Genomic DNA, 16,628 nt, shown 5'->3' on the forward strand with positions numbered 1-16,628 from the left:
CAACACTAATGAAGAAAACTTGGTTGGCTCGCACTTCAGTTAGCAATACGAAGTGCTCTGCAAGCTGTTAGTTCTCATTTAAATCTATCAGTCGCTTATCACTACTTATCAGAAAAGTCACTTCTGCTGCAGTTTTGCTAAACCTGAAAGCTTCAGCACTGCCTTCCAATGGTCAGAAAGGTATAGAAGCCACTTCTATTGAAGTGCCCCATTTCTGCTTTTTTTTTTTTTCCAGTGGTCTGAGTTCTTCCATATCCTGTATTTTAAAGTTCTCGGTATTGCTGTAAAAATGGGCTCCTGGTCAGTTTTCAGTGGCCCTTGTGGCACTGATGTGCTTCTTTCTGCTGTCAGCATAAGGTGGGGAAAAGATTTTATGTTTTGAAGAAAAAGAAAAAAGCCTGGTAGGATGCACTAATGAACAATAAGGCAAAATAATATTTCAGGAAATGTACCAACAGCTGCTGAAACGGCACCACTGTGCTTCTCGAAATCATTCATCAGCTTTGTCAGTATTCCTTATTGAAAGAAGAGAGATTTATTTGAGCAGTGTTAGTAAGCCATATTTCATTAATTTTATTAAAATGTATGTTATTTCACTTGAGATGATCACTTCTCAGTTCCTGCTTGGTGAACGTGTGACAAACAAGGTTGAATGGAATTCTACACAACCCTGTAGGTTGCGGTTTCTTTGATGTCCATCATAAGTGTCTGTGAGATCAATTCAGACAAGTAGCTGTGCCATCTGGTCCCATCTACCTGTGTTAGGACTTGGGTTTTGCTTTTATAACAGCAGTATCAGGCTGCAAGTCAGAATGTCCTAGGCTTACTTGTTCAATTGTTTTTATTTACGTGACATGAAGAGATTTTCTTACTACAAAGCCAATTAACTTTCCTCTGAGAGAAAAAGACTTTTTTTCTAGCTTCATTCCAATTATTCACAGTGTTCCTACCCTCCTCCTCTCCATACTAAGCAAGCAGAGGATGGGCATTCCAAAAGAGCTGCACCCAAGATCAATGTTTTGAAATGGCAATTACTTGGGTTGCTGTTTTATTTTTCTCTTAATGTTAGTTACTACAGGAACAGGAAAATTACATGCCATGGGCTCAGAAGTGAAAAAGAGTGAACTGTCATTAGCTGTTCTGAGGCAAGGCCATTTCTGTTACAGGCAGTGAAAAGATTTAGAAGGAGAGGTATTTACAGAAAGCTTTTCAGGGTAATTACTGTGCCTCTTGTTCTTTCTAAAGAAGTTGTTAAAAGCAGACTTAGAGATATACTGAATGCACCAATACATTTGTACTTTCCTCACATCATAAAATGAGGAGCCTATTTTCTTGCTTCTGCTTCAGCACATTCAAAACAAAAAGAATAAGAAGAGTAACAGAACACTGTTACAGGTGTCTCACTGTGCTGCGTTAAGCAGGGGCTTGAATTACTGCCTAGTATGAAACTAAGGGAATGGTCGTGGAGCCCCCAGCGCTGTGTGTGCCATTTCCTCTTATTTGATGCTTTCTATAGCACTCTTCACACAAGCATGAACAATGCAAAATGAGTAAAAGCCGTAGAACAACGTCCTGAGTAAAGAAACATTAAGTCAATAACCAGTCCCCCTGTGCTTCACTGTTCAGAAGTGTTTCTTGAGACAACAGCGAAGAAGCTCATTATGTAACTTAAAAAGATGAAAAACCTGTGAAATATAAACTGGTAGCACAACACAGAATTTCATCCTAAGTGTAACCAAGGTAATGCTCAGAATTACTTACCACCTTACTTCAAAGTAGCTAGCTGCAGTTCTATCGCTTAGCAAATCCGTCAGTAAAATATCTATATTTTTTGAGTGCTTTGTTGCAAGTAGTTTTAATGGACCTTAGAAAATACAGAAAGATGTCAATGATTTCATGAAACCTTTCCACTTGTTATTTGCCAGACTTGTGAAGTTCATCAGCTTGAGTAACCTAAGTGCTTTTTGATCATCTAGCTGTCAACAGATAAGATACAGAAATTTCCTAGACGATGAAGAGATTTATAAAACCACCCTTAATGCTCCAATAGGCAACTAACCGAAGTATTCTGGTCAGAAACTGACAGGGCATTTTTAGATCAAATCATTTGGTTCAGTTTGTCCTTGTCAAGAAAATAGCTTGGGAAGTGAAAAGCTGCATTCTGCATTCGAAACAGGGTTTGGAAAAACACCTTAGAAGGCAATCTTATATCTCCACAGCAAAAACAAAAAAATACACAACACTTTCATTTACTTTATAAAAGAATTCCTCACCCTTTGGAAAGCTCAAAGTCACAGTGAGAGCCAGTAATTTGACTTTCTCTAATTCGCATTCTGTTTTGCTCAAAGCTTTTGTTCACAGCTGTAGTCTTCTGTGGTTACTTCTGGTAAGAGGAAATCTGTCATCTTGAATGAAGTGTTTCTTCAACATGCTTTATGTGACTTGCAAACACAGCCCAACTGAAGTCTCTTGAACTCTACAGGAAGAAAACACTTTTTGCAGGTACTTCTCAATGCAAAGATCCACTTTTTTCTTTTTGAAAAGCACTTTTTCCAGTGAGCTCTGCTGCTCAGAGTCCTTAGGGCACAATCACATCTCCCTCCTGGCTCTACCTCTCTTACCACATGAAGACCACTCTTGGTACCTGTATTTCATGTTCAGGGAAGCTCTCTAGTCCAAAAGACTGAATTCCTTTATATGCTTTTCTGTAGTATGTTGTGCAGTATTTTGGGTAATTGCTTTGTCCAGAATTTCTTTTAGATGATTTAGTAAACGTTCCTTACTTTGAACCAGGACTGGGACAGGCAAGAATCACTAACTAATTTCTTGCTGCCTAACAGTAGCTTCTAGTACAGGTATAGACAGATGATTACAGCATAGAAAGTTTGTTTAAATATATATATATCTTCATTCCTGGGGAAAGAGTTTATGCTTGGTTTAAAGGTAATGTTAGTACAATAACTGACAGCTGCTCAAAGATGAATGCTGCTGTTCGTGACTTTTTTCTCTCTTCCTAAATGATGCTTTGTCCTCTCCCTTGTTTGGATTCCTGACCTCTCAGCAAGCCAGTTCAGTTAGAAAACCAGCAGAAAGTTACTCAGCTGTTGTTGATGCCAGTTTAGTGAAGAACATCCTCAGAGAGTGGAGTCAAAGGAGCACCAGAGCCCATGCCAAGGGAGGCAATGTTGTGCTGCAGAGGAAAAACAGAGGGAAGAGGGGCTTGGCTGCTCCTTAAGGGCACTGAGCCTTCAGAGCAGATCAGCTGTCTTGTGGTCTTGTGGTGTTTGCTCTACCTTAAAAGTAATGTGGTTTGGTGGTTGGTTTGTTGTTGTTTTTCAAACAAAAAAAGAATAAAATCACTAAAATGTAAATGTATCCATGTAACATTCTTGATAGTTTTTAACTCATCATTTCCTAGTGTTACAGCTATTCACAACAAATATCAGGAATGCATCCCTGCAGTCTTACAATGGATATTTTCACTGCATTGAAGGAAAAAATAGCTTAGAAGATAAGTGCTCTGGTCATGGGAAAGAACAGCATGCTTTATTTAACTTCCATACAATTAAAGTCTTCCATTCAAGTAATGGATAGCAGTGTGCCTGCTCTTAGCAGCTGATACCACAGCATTTCTAAATTATAAAAGACTGAGATGGAGAGTATTTCATACACAGTACACAATGGCTTTTTCACACAGTCGATGATTTCAAATAAATACTTTTTAAAACGGCTCTTATTTTTATTTAAACATTTATACACCATAAAGCTCGTAGCCTTCAAACATGCATGTTGTAGGACAAAAACACTCATCGTTTATAATCCTACAGCAGCATTACGATTGCTTGAATAACATTAAAAACAAAAATGTATTCGATGCATTTGAAGACATTGTGTTATGATTTATCAGGATTAAACAAAGAATTAGAAACACACAAACAGGCTGTCTTATTAGATTTCTGTGTCTACCCAATTATTAGTTCACTGGAGATCATTATGCTTATCACACGTTACCTTTTCCAGAAGACCTCACAAATAGAACAGCTGTCTCAGAAAGTGCTTATATTTATGAGACTTCATGCTAATATCTTCACTAAGGCTGCTTGTATTTCTGGTTCTCTGGCTTAGAAGGTTGCCCTTGTACCCATGTGAAGCAAATAAATGTTGAGAGTTGCAGTAAAGGGACCTCACACTGTTCATGAGCCACCTGTGGCAAATTTTGATGAGTAGAAGGAAGACATCCAATACATTTTGTACAATTATATCTATTTAAAATCTAAACTGAACTCTCCATGAGCTTTTCCTGGGCTGGAGGGAACTTCTGCTCTGCACCTTGAATACCATCTGCCCTTCTTTTGCACTGACCTTGGTGTCACATTCTCTCATATTTTCTCAGTCCTCTCTCTTACAGCTGCCATACAGCATTTTTTACCTTTTCTTAGGATGTTGTCACAAAGGTGAAACATGCTTGGTTGATGGGCTCAGCTTTAACCAGAGATGGATCCCTGTTGCATATGGCTGGAATTAGCTCTTTTGTAGAAAACTGGCAGCTCTCTGCTTTGCAGAGAAATCTTGACAAACTGGAGGTCTGGGCTATCACCCATCGTATGAAGTTCAACAGGAGCAAGTGCTGCATCTGAGCAGGATAGCCCTGGATCTACATACAGACTGGGGGTGGGAGGCTGGAGAGCCCCACAGAGAAGGATCTGGGGGTTCCAGCTGGTGGCAAGTTGGATATGAGCCAGCAGTGTGCCCTGGCAGCCAAAAGGGCCAACCGTACCCAGGGGAGCAGCAGGGCCAGCACTGCCACTGGGCAAAGGAAAGGGTTGTCCCCTCTGCTCTGACCTGTGTGGCCCCACCACCAGCACTGTGAAAGGTAGGTTTGGGTGCCACAGTATCAGAAGGACCTAAAGCTGTTAGAGAGCATCCAAAGGAGGACAGCAAAAATGGGGAAGGTTCTGAGGACAAGGTGTGTAAGGAGCGGCTGAGGCCTCTCGGTGTGCCCAGCGCAGAGCAGAGGAGCTGAGGGGAGGCCTGATGGCGGCTACAGCTCCTCACAGGGAGCGGAGGGGCAGCGTTGATCTTGACTCCGTGACAGCGACAGGGCCCAAGGGGAAAGTTGGTTTGGTCACATATTATTTGTTTTGCCACAAACACCGCAAGAAAAATACTGCTTTTAGTGAGCAGGTGACCCATTCCAAGAAATGGCATTATTCAATCTGAATTTTTGCCCAAACTGCACAGTCTGAAATGTCAGCTTTTCACACTAAATAGCTACTAAAAATGTTGATCAGAATGTACTCCAAACGCAATATGTTTGTACAGTTGCCTGTGCACCAGGACATGACACTGTTCTGTCAACTTCGTGCTAGGAAAACTTTGGAATCTCAGGAAGGAAGCAAGTGCCCTTCTCCCCTTCCAGCTCAGTAATTTCTGCTTCAGTAGTTGTGCCCTATTTCAAAGCTTATCTGAAATCAGGTGAGTCTCTAGGGAAGCTAGCAAGTAATTGCAGTGCAGCCACTTCTGTTTGGGCATTGGCAGCACAGCTTTGCCAGCAAACACTACACTCTCCACAGCCCAGCTGACTTGCTGTAGGTCACTGCAGCTGCTGCAATGCTATCTCCACATCTTTTCTCACCATGTTGCAACAATGCAGCTTGCTGCACGCATGTTCTCAGTCATGATCACAACATGATTTTCCAGCACTCTGATGATTCAAAAAACACAGAAACTGCCTTGACAGACCATTTGTAGCTATGGAAATAGCGATATCTCCGAGAATTGTTTAAGCAATTGTTGAGTGGGCATTTAGCTCTTCAGAGGAGTTTGAGTAAGTCACTGCAGTTAATATTAGACCAACACTCAGAAAAAAAAAGTAGAAATAAAAAATCTGAAAAGCAAACCATTTATGCTTCTACTGAGGCATGCAGCCATGAACTGGCCAACATAAAAACTGCTGTAGAGATTAGGCCAGGCATCCATCTACTCCACTGCTCCATTCCTGGCAGTAACAAATAGCGATGCGTAGGAAGAGAGCAAGAATAAAGGCAGCACACGCTGATTCTTCCTCCAGCATGTGGCCACTTAGGAAATAAGTCAGAAGAACTGAATACCAGAATTGAACTGATTTTGACTTTGTGGTTTCAGGTAGATCATGAAGGATTAAAATGTTTGGGACAAATGAAGGACAAAAACATGGGAAACGAGAGAGAAGCCATACTATTTCACCTGCATGGAATTCATATTTTCAGTCTGCTCCAGCAGTGGTGAATCTTCACAGCCTGCACTATCTCTCCATTATGCCAAATCCTCTTCAAATATTTGCATTTTAATCAAGGAATGATTTGAACTGCTGTTTATTCTCAGTCTTCTAAGAGTTGCTGTTCTGCATTTGAATTATGAAAGCCTCCATTACATTTGAATTTAGGGTCGTATTTCTGTGCCACCTCTTTCAGCACTTTTCCTATTTCCTGTTACAGCGCACAGAACTAATTATACTGCAGTCCGTTTGCATTTTCCAGCTTACAATTTACAGCAGTGTAATAAAGAATTAAGCAGAGTAGTCAGGTAACTCCCCTTGAAAAGAGTCTGGTTCATTGTTCCGATTCAACATAGCTCTTATGAGATCAGTAATTGCATTACTCATGCCCAGGAAAAATAAAACAAATACAACAAGGAGAACATATTGGTGCTTTTGGTTATCAAAATTCCGTCAAAAATGAGAAGGGAAGGGAAGGGAAGGGAAGGGAAGGGAAGGGAAGGGAAGGGAAGGGAAGGGAAGGGAAGGGAAGGGAAGGGAAGGGAAGGGAAGGGAAGGGAAGGGAAGGGAAGGGAAGGGAAGGGAAGGGAAGGGAAGGGAAGGGAAGGGAAGGGAAGGGAAGGGAAGGGAAGGGAAGGGAAGGGAAGGGAAGGGAAGGGAAGGGAAGGGAAGGGAAAGGAAGGGAAAGGAAGGGAAAGGAAGGGAAAGGAAGGGAAAGGAAGGGAAAGGAAGGGAAAGGAAGGGAAAGGAAGGGAAAGGAAGGGAAAGGAAGGGAAAGGAAGGGAAAGGAAGGGAAAGGAAGGGAAAGGAAGGGAAAGGAAGGGAAAGGAAGGGAAAGGAAGGGAAAGGAAGGGAAAGGAAGGGAAAGGAAGGGAAAGGAAGGGAAAGGAAGGGAAAGGAAGGGAAAGGAAGGGAAAGGAAGGGAAAGGAAGGGAAGAAAATAACCAGTCGGGAGCTAAATTACTGCAAGTCTAAAACTAACTCAAAAGATATTTAATGTCTCCTGCTCCCCTAAAGGAGAATGCAGGCTAGCTGGATGCCTGGTGGATGTGATCTAATGTGTTATTGATCCAGCAAAGGTGACTAAAACACCAGGTCTGTTTCTGTGCTTTATTACTCATACTTGGATATATATTTTTTTTCCTAATATTTAAAATATATCTCCTTTACTTCAAATTAAGCCTATAATTTCTTTTCCTATCTTTTACCATGCATTGGCCTGTCAATCATCCCCTTTAGTGAACTGTACATGGAGACAACTGCTGAGTGAAGAGGCTGGAGAAGAGACAGACTGAAAACAAATGCGGTTCCTCTACAAATCACACTCTCTAAGCTTCCTTCAGGTCTTACTGCTTCCAGGAGAAATATAATTTTACTCTCTGTCCTGACACCACACTGGGCAGAGAATTACACTTGATGCCTGGCAAACACCAAGAACAACATAATTGCCTTTTGTGCCTCTTGTGATATTCCTCAGTGTAATTATTTCTAACAACATCCTTTGGTTCCTATTTACTGATATTCTGTAATTTTCTGTCGCTACTGCCTAGCCTCCATTTTGTGTTTGTGCATTCGATGTCATTTTTTACAGACGGTACTTTGTATTTTTTATGAGATTTATTCCTGTTAATTTCTCCAACCTATTCAGTATTTATAATTCATTCCTGTCAGTCAGCATGCCTGTAACTTCTTTCAACACGCCATCATTAAAAGGCTTTTATAAGCATCATTTTTATTCCACAGTTCCAGTTATTGCCACTATTACAGATTAACTGTCAGAGAAAGGGATGTCTTGTGTTTATTCCTCTTACTTTGATAACACTTCATTAGGAGCAATTTGTTACTTTTCCCCTAGATCATGTATTCTTTAAAGTTACGTGAGAGAGCATAACAAGACACATTCACAACAAAATAACATGCCTTCTATATATCTCCTTTTCATCCATTAAACCAGTGGTCCTGTTGAAGAATAAAATCAGGTTGCTTGATGTAGATTCTGGGCACATCTGTGTTGGCTGTTCAGAGGTGATGCTGGGTGTTCATCTGTAAAAACTCTCTGGGTTAGTACCGATTCTGATATTTTACAGAAGTATGGAATCATTAAGGTTGGAAAAGACCTCTAAGACCATCTAGTTCAACACCAGCCCACCCCCACCATGCCCACTGCCCACGTCCCTCAGTGCCACATCCACACGGCTCTGGAACACCTCCAGGGATGGTGACTGCACCACCTCCCTGGGCAGCCTGTGCCACTGCAGCACCACCCTGCATCACCCAAAATTTCTTTGAAAGAAATTTTCCCTAAAATCCAACCTGAGTCTACCCCAGTGCAACCTCAAGGCCATTACCTCTCATTCTAAAACCCAATAGTTCTCTGTTATTGTTCAGGGGTTGAGCTGAGATTCTTGCTGTCCCATCTGTATTGGACAGTGGGGGAGAAGGATACATTTTATTTTTCCCCTTCAGTAGGACCACCACCTTCCAACCGACATACCCGTTTTTATGTGTTTTTCCTATGGCTATATCCAACTGTGCTTGTTCATAATGATCTGCTTTTAAGGAAACTGAAGTCTTCGTGCTCACTTTTCTCATCCTACTACACCCATTAGCAAATGTTACGCATTAAAGCTATTTTCAAAGATGACACAAAGGTGTTTTGCTTTGCTTCCCCTGTACTTACACTCTTCCAGGGTTTTTCCAGTTAGCATACAATTAACAACAATCAACAGACACTTCTACAAGGTAAGTATGTATCTATCCAAACATGTGCCGGTAAAACTGCAACTAAATCTGAGGCAGCCTTGTTCCTCTCCCAAACGTAGTCAACTTTTCTTACATGGGAAGACAGCGATAGGACAACAGGGAATGGTTTAAGTCTAAAGGAGGGGAGATTTAGATTAGGTGTTACAGGGAAATTTGTCAGAGAGGACAATGAGGCGCTGGCCCAGCTGCCCATAGAAGCTGTGGTGCCCCATCCCTGGAGGCGCTCAAGGCCAGGTTGGATGGGGCCCTGGGCAGCCTGAGCTGGTGGGGGGCAGCCCTGCCCATGGCAGGGGTTGGGGTGGGTGGGCTGTGAGGTGTCTCCAACCCAAACCATTCTATGATTCTACAATTCTATGATTCTCATCATTGTTCTGGCTTAGAAAGACCAGGAGAATTGTATCACAGAAGTAATACTATTAAAAGAAACCAATAATCCAAACCAAGAAAAACATTGGAGTTCATGTTAAGAAAATATTAAGAAAAAAAATATGCACAAGTTCTGCATCGTTCCATAGTAGGTGTCCTTCCTGTTTCCCAGGCAACGTCACAGTGAGTGTTAAGATCATACCTACCTACACCTATTTGTGCAGCGCAACAAATACAACCCAGTCCATTTCTTTGTAATAAAGTGGAATTAAAACAGGCTGCCCAGGGAGGTTGTGGATGCCCCGTCCTTGGAGGTGTTCAAGACCAGGTTAGACAGGGCCCTGGGCAACCTGATCTAGTAAATGTGTATGTTTGGTGGCCCTGCCAGGCAGGGGGGTTGGAACTACATGATCCTTGAGGTCCCTTCCAACCCGGGTCATTCTGTGATTCTGTAACAGCAAGTCACCGTGATTCAAATCTGACAGCAGCGCGTCAGGCCATTCACTCGGACTTAATGCAACAGGAGGGAAGAAAACGCTACTCCTTCTCAGCAGCACTGCCCTCAAACGTCCATAGCACATCCATACACAGCACCGCAGAGCCCTCGGCTGCCTCCTCATGGCAGCGTCTCCGGGCCCTCCGGCAGAACCGCCCCACGGAGGCGGAGCCGCGCAGGACTCGGAGGAGTCGCCGCTGCCGGAACCGCAGCCGCCCGCGTCGTGGACATGGAGGACTTTCACCCCCACAACGACGAGGTAGGGGCTGTCCGCCCGGCCCCGCCTCGCTGGGGGGATCCGCCGGGACAGCAGCGGGCGGGGGCGCATCAGGGGCTCTACGGTGTCCGGGGCTCTCGGGACGGAGCGACACGTTTGGGGGCTGAGCGGGCACTGCTGGCTCCTGGCAGCCGGCCTCGGCGTTGTGCCGTGTGGGGAGGTGGGGGCTCGTTAAGGAAATGAACCAAACTGCCTCTTCCCCCTTGGGCCCTGTGTGAGGATCTGTAGCAGCTCGTTTCTATTGGAAACTCTCAGGGACGTCACTGTCCTTGAGGTTTGGGCCCTTGCCCAGCTGTTTGGAACCGATGGGGACAGAGAAGCAGATGGCACAGGTGGATGTGACGGGTTTTCTCTGGAAACCAGGCTGAATTCTGAGGAGTGGGAATGTGTGGGAAATAAGGTGTGTTAGTGCTGCAGGGGATGTTGTTTCTCAAGTGTGCCAAAAAATAATTGATATTCATTTATTACAGATGATCTTCAATGCTGACGAGGCCCACAACATAGTTAAGGATGTAAGTGTTGGTTCGTGGCTCATGTTTCAGAAAACACTTTCTCTTCCAATATAGTGAAAAGAGATTTTAATTAACCATCCCCGATAGATTTGAGCTTATGCAAAATATGAACTGTTATTTAAATCAAATGAAAGCAGACCTTCATTTGGAGCTACTTTAAGCTTCAGTTCGTTCTTGTCTTCAACTGTCTGAGAGGGAGAAGGTGACAGAGAGAGGGATAGAATTTGCTTGACATTGGAATGATGAGGGAGGACAGTCATAGGTTACATAGGAAAATCATTGTTTGTTTATTTCCCCTTTATCCAGCTAGAGAGTAGGCAATCATTAGAGCAGGCTGCCTGGGCAAAGTCTTGAGCAGCCTTGGGATCATACTTGGAAATGTAGCTTTGGCTGGAGCAACAGGTTGGGCCACGTGAGCTTGTTATTCTGTCAGTGCTTACAAGAGCAGGCTGAAAGTGAGTAGCCTGCCTGTCTAAATTAAATACCTGATGACATGGTTAATGAAGAGCCTGAGGTGTATGGATGCTGTCACCTTTTACAGAGAAATACTGTTTTTATAAGGGGATTTCTAGAGGTGCAGGTCCTTTCCTACCTGCCCTGCCATGACAGAACAGTGCTTCTTCAGCTGCACCAGGTCGCAGCAGCAAGCCCTCAGCTGTCAGGTAAATGGCAGTTCAGCCCTTACATAACTGGCCCTGCCTTGAGAGGCCAGATACAGTGTCACAGATTCTCTTTATTATTACATCTGAAGCTGGAAGCAAAGCCAAGCCTTTCTGCCTCTGACCTGAAGCTTAACTAGATCTGAGGAGTTCTGGTATTGAATACATCTCTAGAAAAAGACCAGAATCCCAGTAGCACCACTGTGTGCTGTTGTCCTGTTTTGTGTTTGTTTCCATTGAGTCACTGTCTAGCTTTGTACAATGGGATCACAACTAATTGGGTTTTATAGGATCTGGAACACAAATCTCTTGCACAGCATGTTAGTGGGTGGTGCGTGCATAAAGTCTGCATTACTGAATCAAGAGAGCGTAGCATTGTTTTACTTGCCTATTACAAGTGTACACTTCTTTACACTGTAGTAATGCAATTTTCATGCTGAATTTCGATAGGAGTGGAGAATGAAGTTCAAGAATCACAGTTGGACAGCAGGCTTTCTGTTGTTCAGTCACCTTAAGTTTAAGCAAGGATTGGCCAGTCTTAAGCTGTGGGAGGATATGCAGTTTTCAGGAATTATCAGAGCAGTACAGTTTCCACTGCAGCAGCACGTGAAAACCAAGCTGGACAAGGCAGTCATTGAGAACAAGGGTGGCCGTGTTAGTATTTTCACTGGTAAATAGATCCTGTGATTTCACTTGGTGCTTAAAGCATATGGCTGAGGTCTTTCCTACGCCATATTTTTACTCAGAGCCTCATTTTTCCACTGCATAGTAATGTGGTAAATACATACTAAAAACAATTTGCCAAGAAAGCTCATTTTATTTCCCATTCAGCAGCTGATACCTGATGAGCTGAAGTAGTTCAAAGGAAGCCAGTTACAACATACAGTTCTCAGATTATACAAGACATTCTTAACCTTTACATTTTAAAGTTTCCTCTATTTACTGTAACCATTCTTTTCCCCCCTCTGTTCTAGTGCATAGAAAGTGTTTTAGGCAAAGCAGATTACAATCAGAACAAAGTCAACCAGTGGACTGCAGCTATAGTGGAACAATCACTGACACATTTGGTAAAGCTGGGAAAAACGTATAAGTACATTGGTAAGTAGGAGCACCCCATGCATCTACCCTTGTACAGTCACAGTGAGTAACTGCTGAAAAGCTTGTTTCAGTGTAGTGCTGTGCTCAATAGAAAACTTTAGTTGTTAAATGGTAAACAGTGCAGATTGAATTCTTCTGTTACATAGATGTTTACTAGGACTTGTTGTAAAGCTGTGGCAGATTTACTTGGGCCTAGCATGCTGTCAACAGTTAGCACAGAAGGTGACATGTTACACAGACCTCCCTGACTCTTAAGCAATCCTAAAATTATATCAATGCTTTGGCATCAGTTCAGGAAATAGATTGTAATACTGTCTAAAGCATGTTTAAAGCGTGTTTAAAATGCTATTATATCAGCGCTTCACAAAAGGAGCAAAGCAAGTGTTATAGCCCTGCTCTGTTTTTAAAGTCTTCAATTCAAACTTAACATTTTTACAGCGGTTACAGGTCAGTCTAGAAATGCCCCATTACCACAGCGTGGTTTCAGAAAGCAGCCAGTGCTACTTTGGGGAAGCAGCTCTTGTCTTGTGTGACTGCTGTTGTTGTACCTGTGAGGACAGCACTTGGAACCCAGTTCTGAGGTGCACCTGACAGGAGCTGTATCTAAGCAGTTTAAGAGATAGAAAGCACAATCCTATTAGCGAGCGTTTTGTTTAAGCCATTGTCTTTACGTGAGTAAAGATAATCATGAATCAAATATCGAGTTCTTGAGGAAAATGCTGGGAGTGATGGAATGTTAGAATAGTTTGAATGCCTCCTGACAGCCATTTGACAAAGTAATGTGTGTTGGAGTTCAACGATTCACCTCTTCAGTAATGAAAGCTGTGGTTTTATGACCGTATCTTTCAGTAACTTGTGCAGTGATGCAGAGAAGCGGAGCTGGTCTCCACACAGCAAGCTCGTGCTTCTGGGATACCACGACTGATGGTAGGCTTCCTCATTGAGATTAAATGTTGTAATAAAATAAATGGTACCTGTTGCTCAGTTGTAATAGTCCATGTTGGAAGGTTGATTATAGAAGCAGTGGGTTCCAGAATTAAACCCTTCTTTACAATCCAAGGAAAAATGTTTTGTTAACAAGCTGTATCTGCTTTAGGAATGTCTGCTTTGGAGGTGCAATAAAGCAAATGTAGAAATGCCTTCTTATTTAAACAGCGGTGAGAAATATTAACCCTCTTATGTAACCATTGGTCAAAGGAATAGGCAATAAAACAGCCTGACAATAATAGTAACTCCCTTAAATCACAACTGTGCTATACCTCCTAATTGAACATACTTTCCATTGAGATTAAATGAATGTAATAAAGGGGCTGGAATTATATTTTTATGTTTCGTAACAAATTGTGACGATCTCTTCTAGGGACCTGCACAGTGAGATGGGAAAACCGAACCATGAACTGCATTGTCAACGTGTTTGCTGTTGCTATTATCCTGTAGCTGGCGGGAAGATAAATAGAAGCGACACCGCAGCCTATAAAAATAATGTTCCGAACACATGGTTAAATATTTCAAATAGTCATATATATACATATAATCTCTATACATTTATTTTTTTTCTGTAAGAGGTGGTATAGCAGACAGTTCTCTAGAGAAGGCGTACAGTCTAAGGCAGTTCTCATAGATTAATTATTTGGAATTGCGCAAAAAAAGAATGAGAGAATGCGAGATTTCATAATTTAAATATTCAGAAGGGTGTTAATGAGAAGATGCCACAGAGATCAATAGAATTTACATCAAAGCTAATATCAAAGACACTTTATTCAAGAGGAACATATCTAATCAAAGAAAAAAGGTGAAAGGGCAAGCAAGACCTCTCAGGATTCTGGTGCCTTTGGGAACAAATTATGGATGCAATTCAGAGCGCACGTACTGTAAACAGTATCAAGTGCTTCATGTTTGATTAAATAGCCGACTTTCTTATTGAATGCTGGTGCCTTTGAAATTGCATGAACTTCACTCTTCAGTCGAGCTTGAACTACGTTGAGATTGGATCCATACAAGCTTTCCTCCTTGAGGCAGAGGACGACTTCACTAGGGCAAGGGTGCAATATACCTGGGCCTAACAAGAATACTAATTTTTCTTCAGAGTGAAGAATATTGTGTTTGTTGTCAATTCAATGAATCAAACATTAGCGTTGAATTCATAATTTGTCCTTCCTAAAGCATTCTGAAGGTTATTGCATTTGATTTTATTCCCTGACTACGTAATCTTTGACACGCACTTTATTGAGTCCTCCTGCAATGCAAGACTAGCCGGGACTGAGGGTGGTAAGATTTGGCCCTCATTTCCCCTAATGGGACTTTTTTGTTCAGAGAGAAGGCACACACATTTCTAGAGGCTCTTGTTACCTTTGGAACTATTTATCTTAAAGCAACATATATATATAGAAGTATTTCCTATATTCTCTAAATCTAGAATTCAATCCTATTTAAAAAAATGGTTATATTTTAAGCACTTAGAATTCCCATCCTATCAAGATTTATGCGAGTTCTTAAGTTTGCTCATCTGATGAGTCTTAACTTGAATTATTCCACATGGAAGAAAAGCATTTGCACAAGTATTTGCTAGACTGGGGCCTACATTTTTGTTTATTAATGCACAATGTATGTGATCAATATGTATCGATACCAAAAATGCCTGAACGACAGCTGCCACTAAGTGGCAGCTACATTAAGTTGTTTTATCAGATGCTGCTTAAGGATAGAGTTTTTTCTTCATTACTGCATGTCTTTGGAAGAGACTGGTAACTACCTAACAGCTACTGTAAGGCTGTCCTGCGGTTCTAACAAATGAGTATTAAAGCACTGTTATGCAGTTTTGTTTGGTTTTCTGATAACTATTAGGACATATAGCAAGTGACCTGTACAAAGAGTAAGCTAAAAATCGTATCGTTGCTGAAACTGTGTATTCATGTAGATGCTGTGAGACTGCATACAAATGGAACGTGTAATTCACGCTGCTGTTGAAAAGCTCTTGCTTTGCGAACAAATAGAGTTCTGCTTTTACCTGAGTGCTAGTAAAACTAAGTGCTGTAACGTTACCTTTGCCTTAGAGGCAAGTATAGCGTGAAGATGTGTATGTATATTGTACTGACCTTCAGATATACAGCAATTCAATATCGTATGGGTTAGGACAGTGCTTTCTGAATGCAGTGCTGCCACATAAGAGCTGAGTTGTGAAACTAACAAAAATGCAGAGTTTCACTGATTTTCAGCATTGCACAAAGTGGAAAAGGCAAGTGGAGCAGCAGCTGGAAAAAGCTTTGGTAGGGCTGGTGCAGAGTGTGGTGTAAAAGCAGTGTTGGCCGCTATCCCCATTTAGTGGGCGTCCGGATGCCGTGGTCATAAGTATTCCATACAGGTGTTTGTAATTTATTTGGTGTTTCTGCTTTACTTGAATATAAGATGCACTGAGCAGGACTATCAGTTTAACGAGGCTTGATGAAAGATCCGCTGCAAAGGAGACCTAGAAAATGCTGCTTAATTATAAGACTTCTTCGCTTTCTATCAACATTGAAAACTAAAGATTTGCCTTAGTTGTATCTTTGCCTTGTGTGTTTCATCTGTGCAAACGGTGATCTCTCAAAATGAATTCTGACCAACACTGCTTCATTTCCCAAGTAGTTGATTTTCAAGTATGAAACTCTGGACTGCCGGATGTGGGAATGCACAGTCACATTTCAGTAGTGCTTTCTATAAATACGATATTTTCCTTAACCACAGTATACATGGGAGTAAGTTATTATTAACAATTTAGGTCTTATTGTGCAGGGGGGGTGGTTTCTCTTTCCCACCTAAGGAAGGGAAGGCTGCAGTCTGATGCCACTGAGGGATATTGCCTACTCTGATGAGTTGAAGTCACTACCATGTAACTGGAGGTTTTAGGACAATCAGTGTTGCAGTAACACACCTCACTGGCAGCTGGAATCAAGCGCGTAGGCCTACTGGGCCATACCATAGTACGGACATATGAGGGAAAGACAGGCAAGTTTTGTGGAGACGTTACGTTTTTTGAGCAGATTCTTTTCCTGTATGTGGAGGTTTATTGCGGTTTGCCTGTGTTGGCAGCCAGGGGTCGCATTGCCAGCCGCCGGCAGACGGCGCTGCTGGGCGGGAGACAGAGGCGGGAGGAGGCGGTGAGGGAGGCGGTGAGGCGGGGCCTTGCTGCTACCGTGCTCCGGTACTGGGAGGTCATGGAGTC

The 16,628-nt window shown here is 42.3% G+C and overlaps 1 protein-coding gene across 1 annotated transcript; it reads left to right on the forward strand.

The window, feature by feature from the left end:
* The first annotated feature begins 10,065 nt into the window (after positions 1-10,065).
* DYNLT3 (dynein light chain Tctex-type 3) lies at positions 10,066-15,969 on the forward strand. The gene is made up of 5 exons (XM_015884494.3): positions 10,066-10,140; positions 10,629-10,670; positions 12,304-12,427; positions 13,277-13,354; positions 13,788-15,969. Exons 1-5 carry the CDS (start codon positions 10,111-10,113, stop codon positions 13,862-13,864), a joined length of 351 nt encoding a protein of 116 aa, XP_015739980.1. The 5' UTR covers positions 10,066-10,110; the 3' UTR covers positions 13,865-15,969.
* Positions 15,970-16,628: the final 659 nt, after the last annotated feature.

This window comes from Coturnix japonica, chromosome 1, assembly GCF_054131305.1.
Source record: "Coturnix japonica strain WE chromosome 1, WE-NBRP24, whole genome shotgun sequence".
Taxonomy (NCBI): Eukaryota; Metazoa; Chordata; class Aves; order Galliformes; family Phasianidae; genus Coturnix; species Coturnix japonica.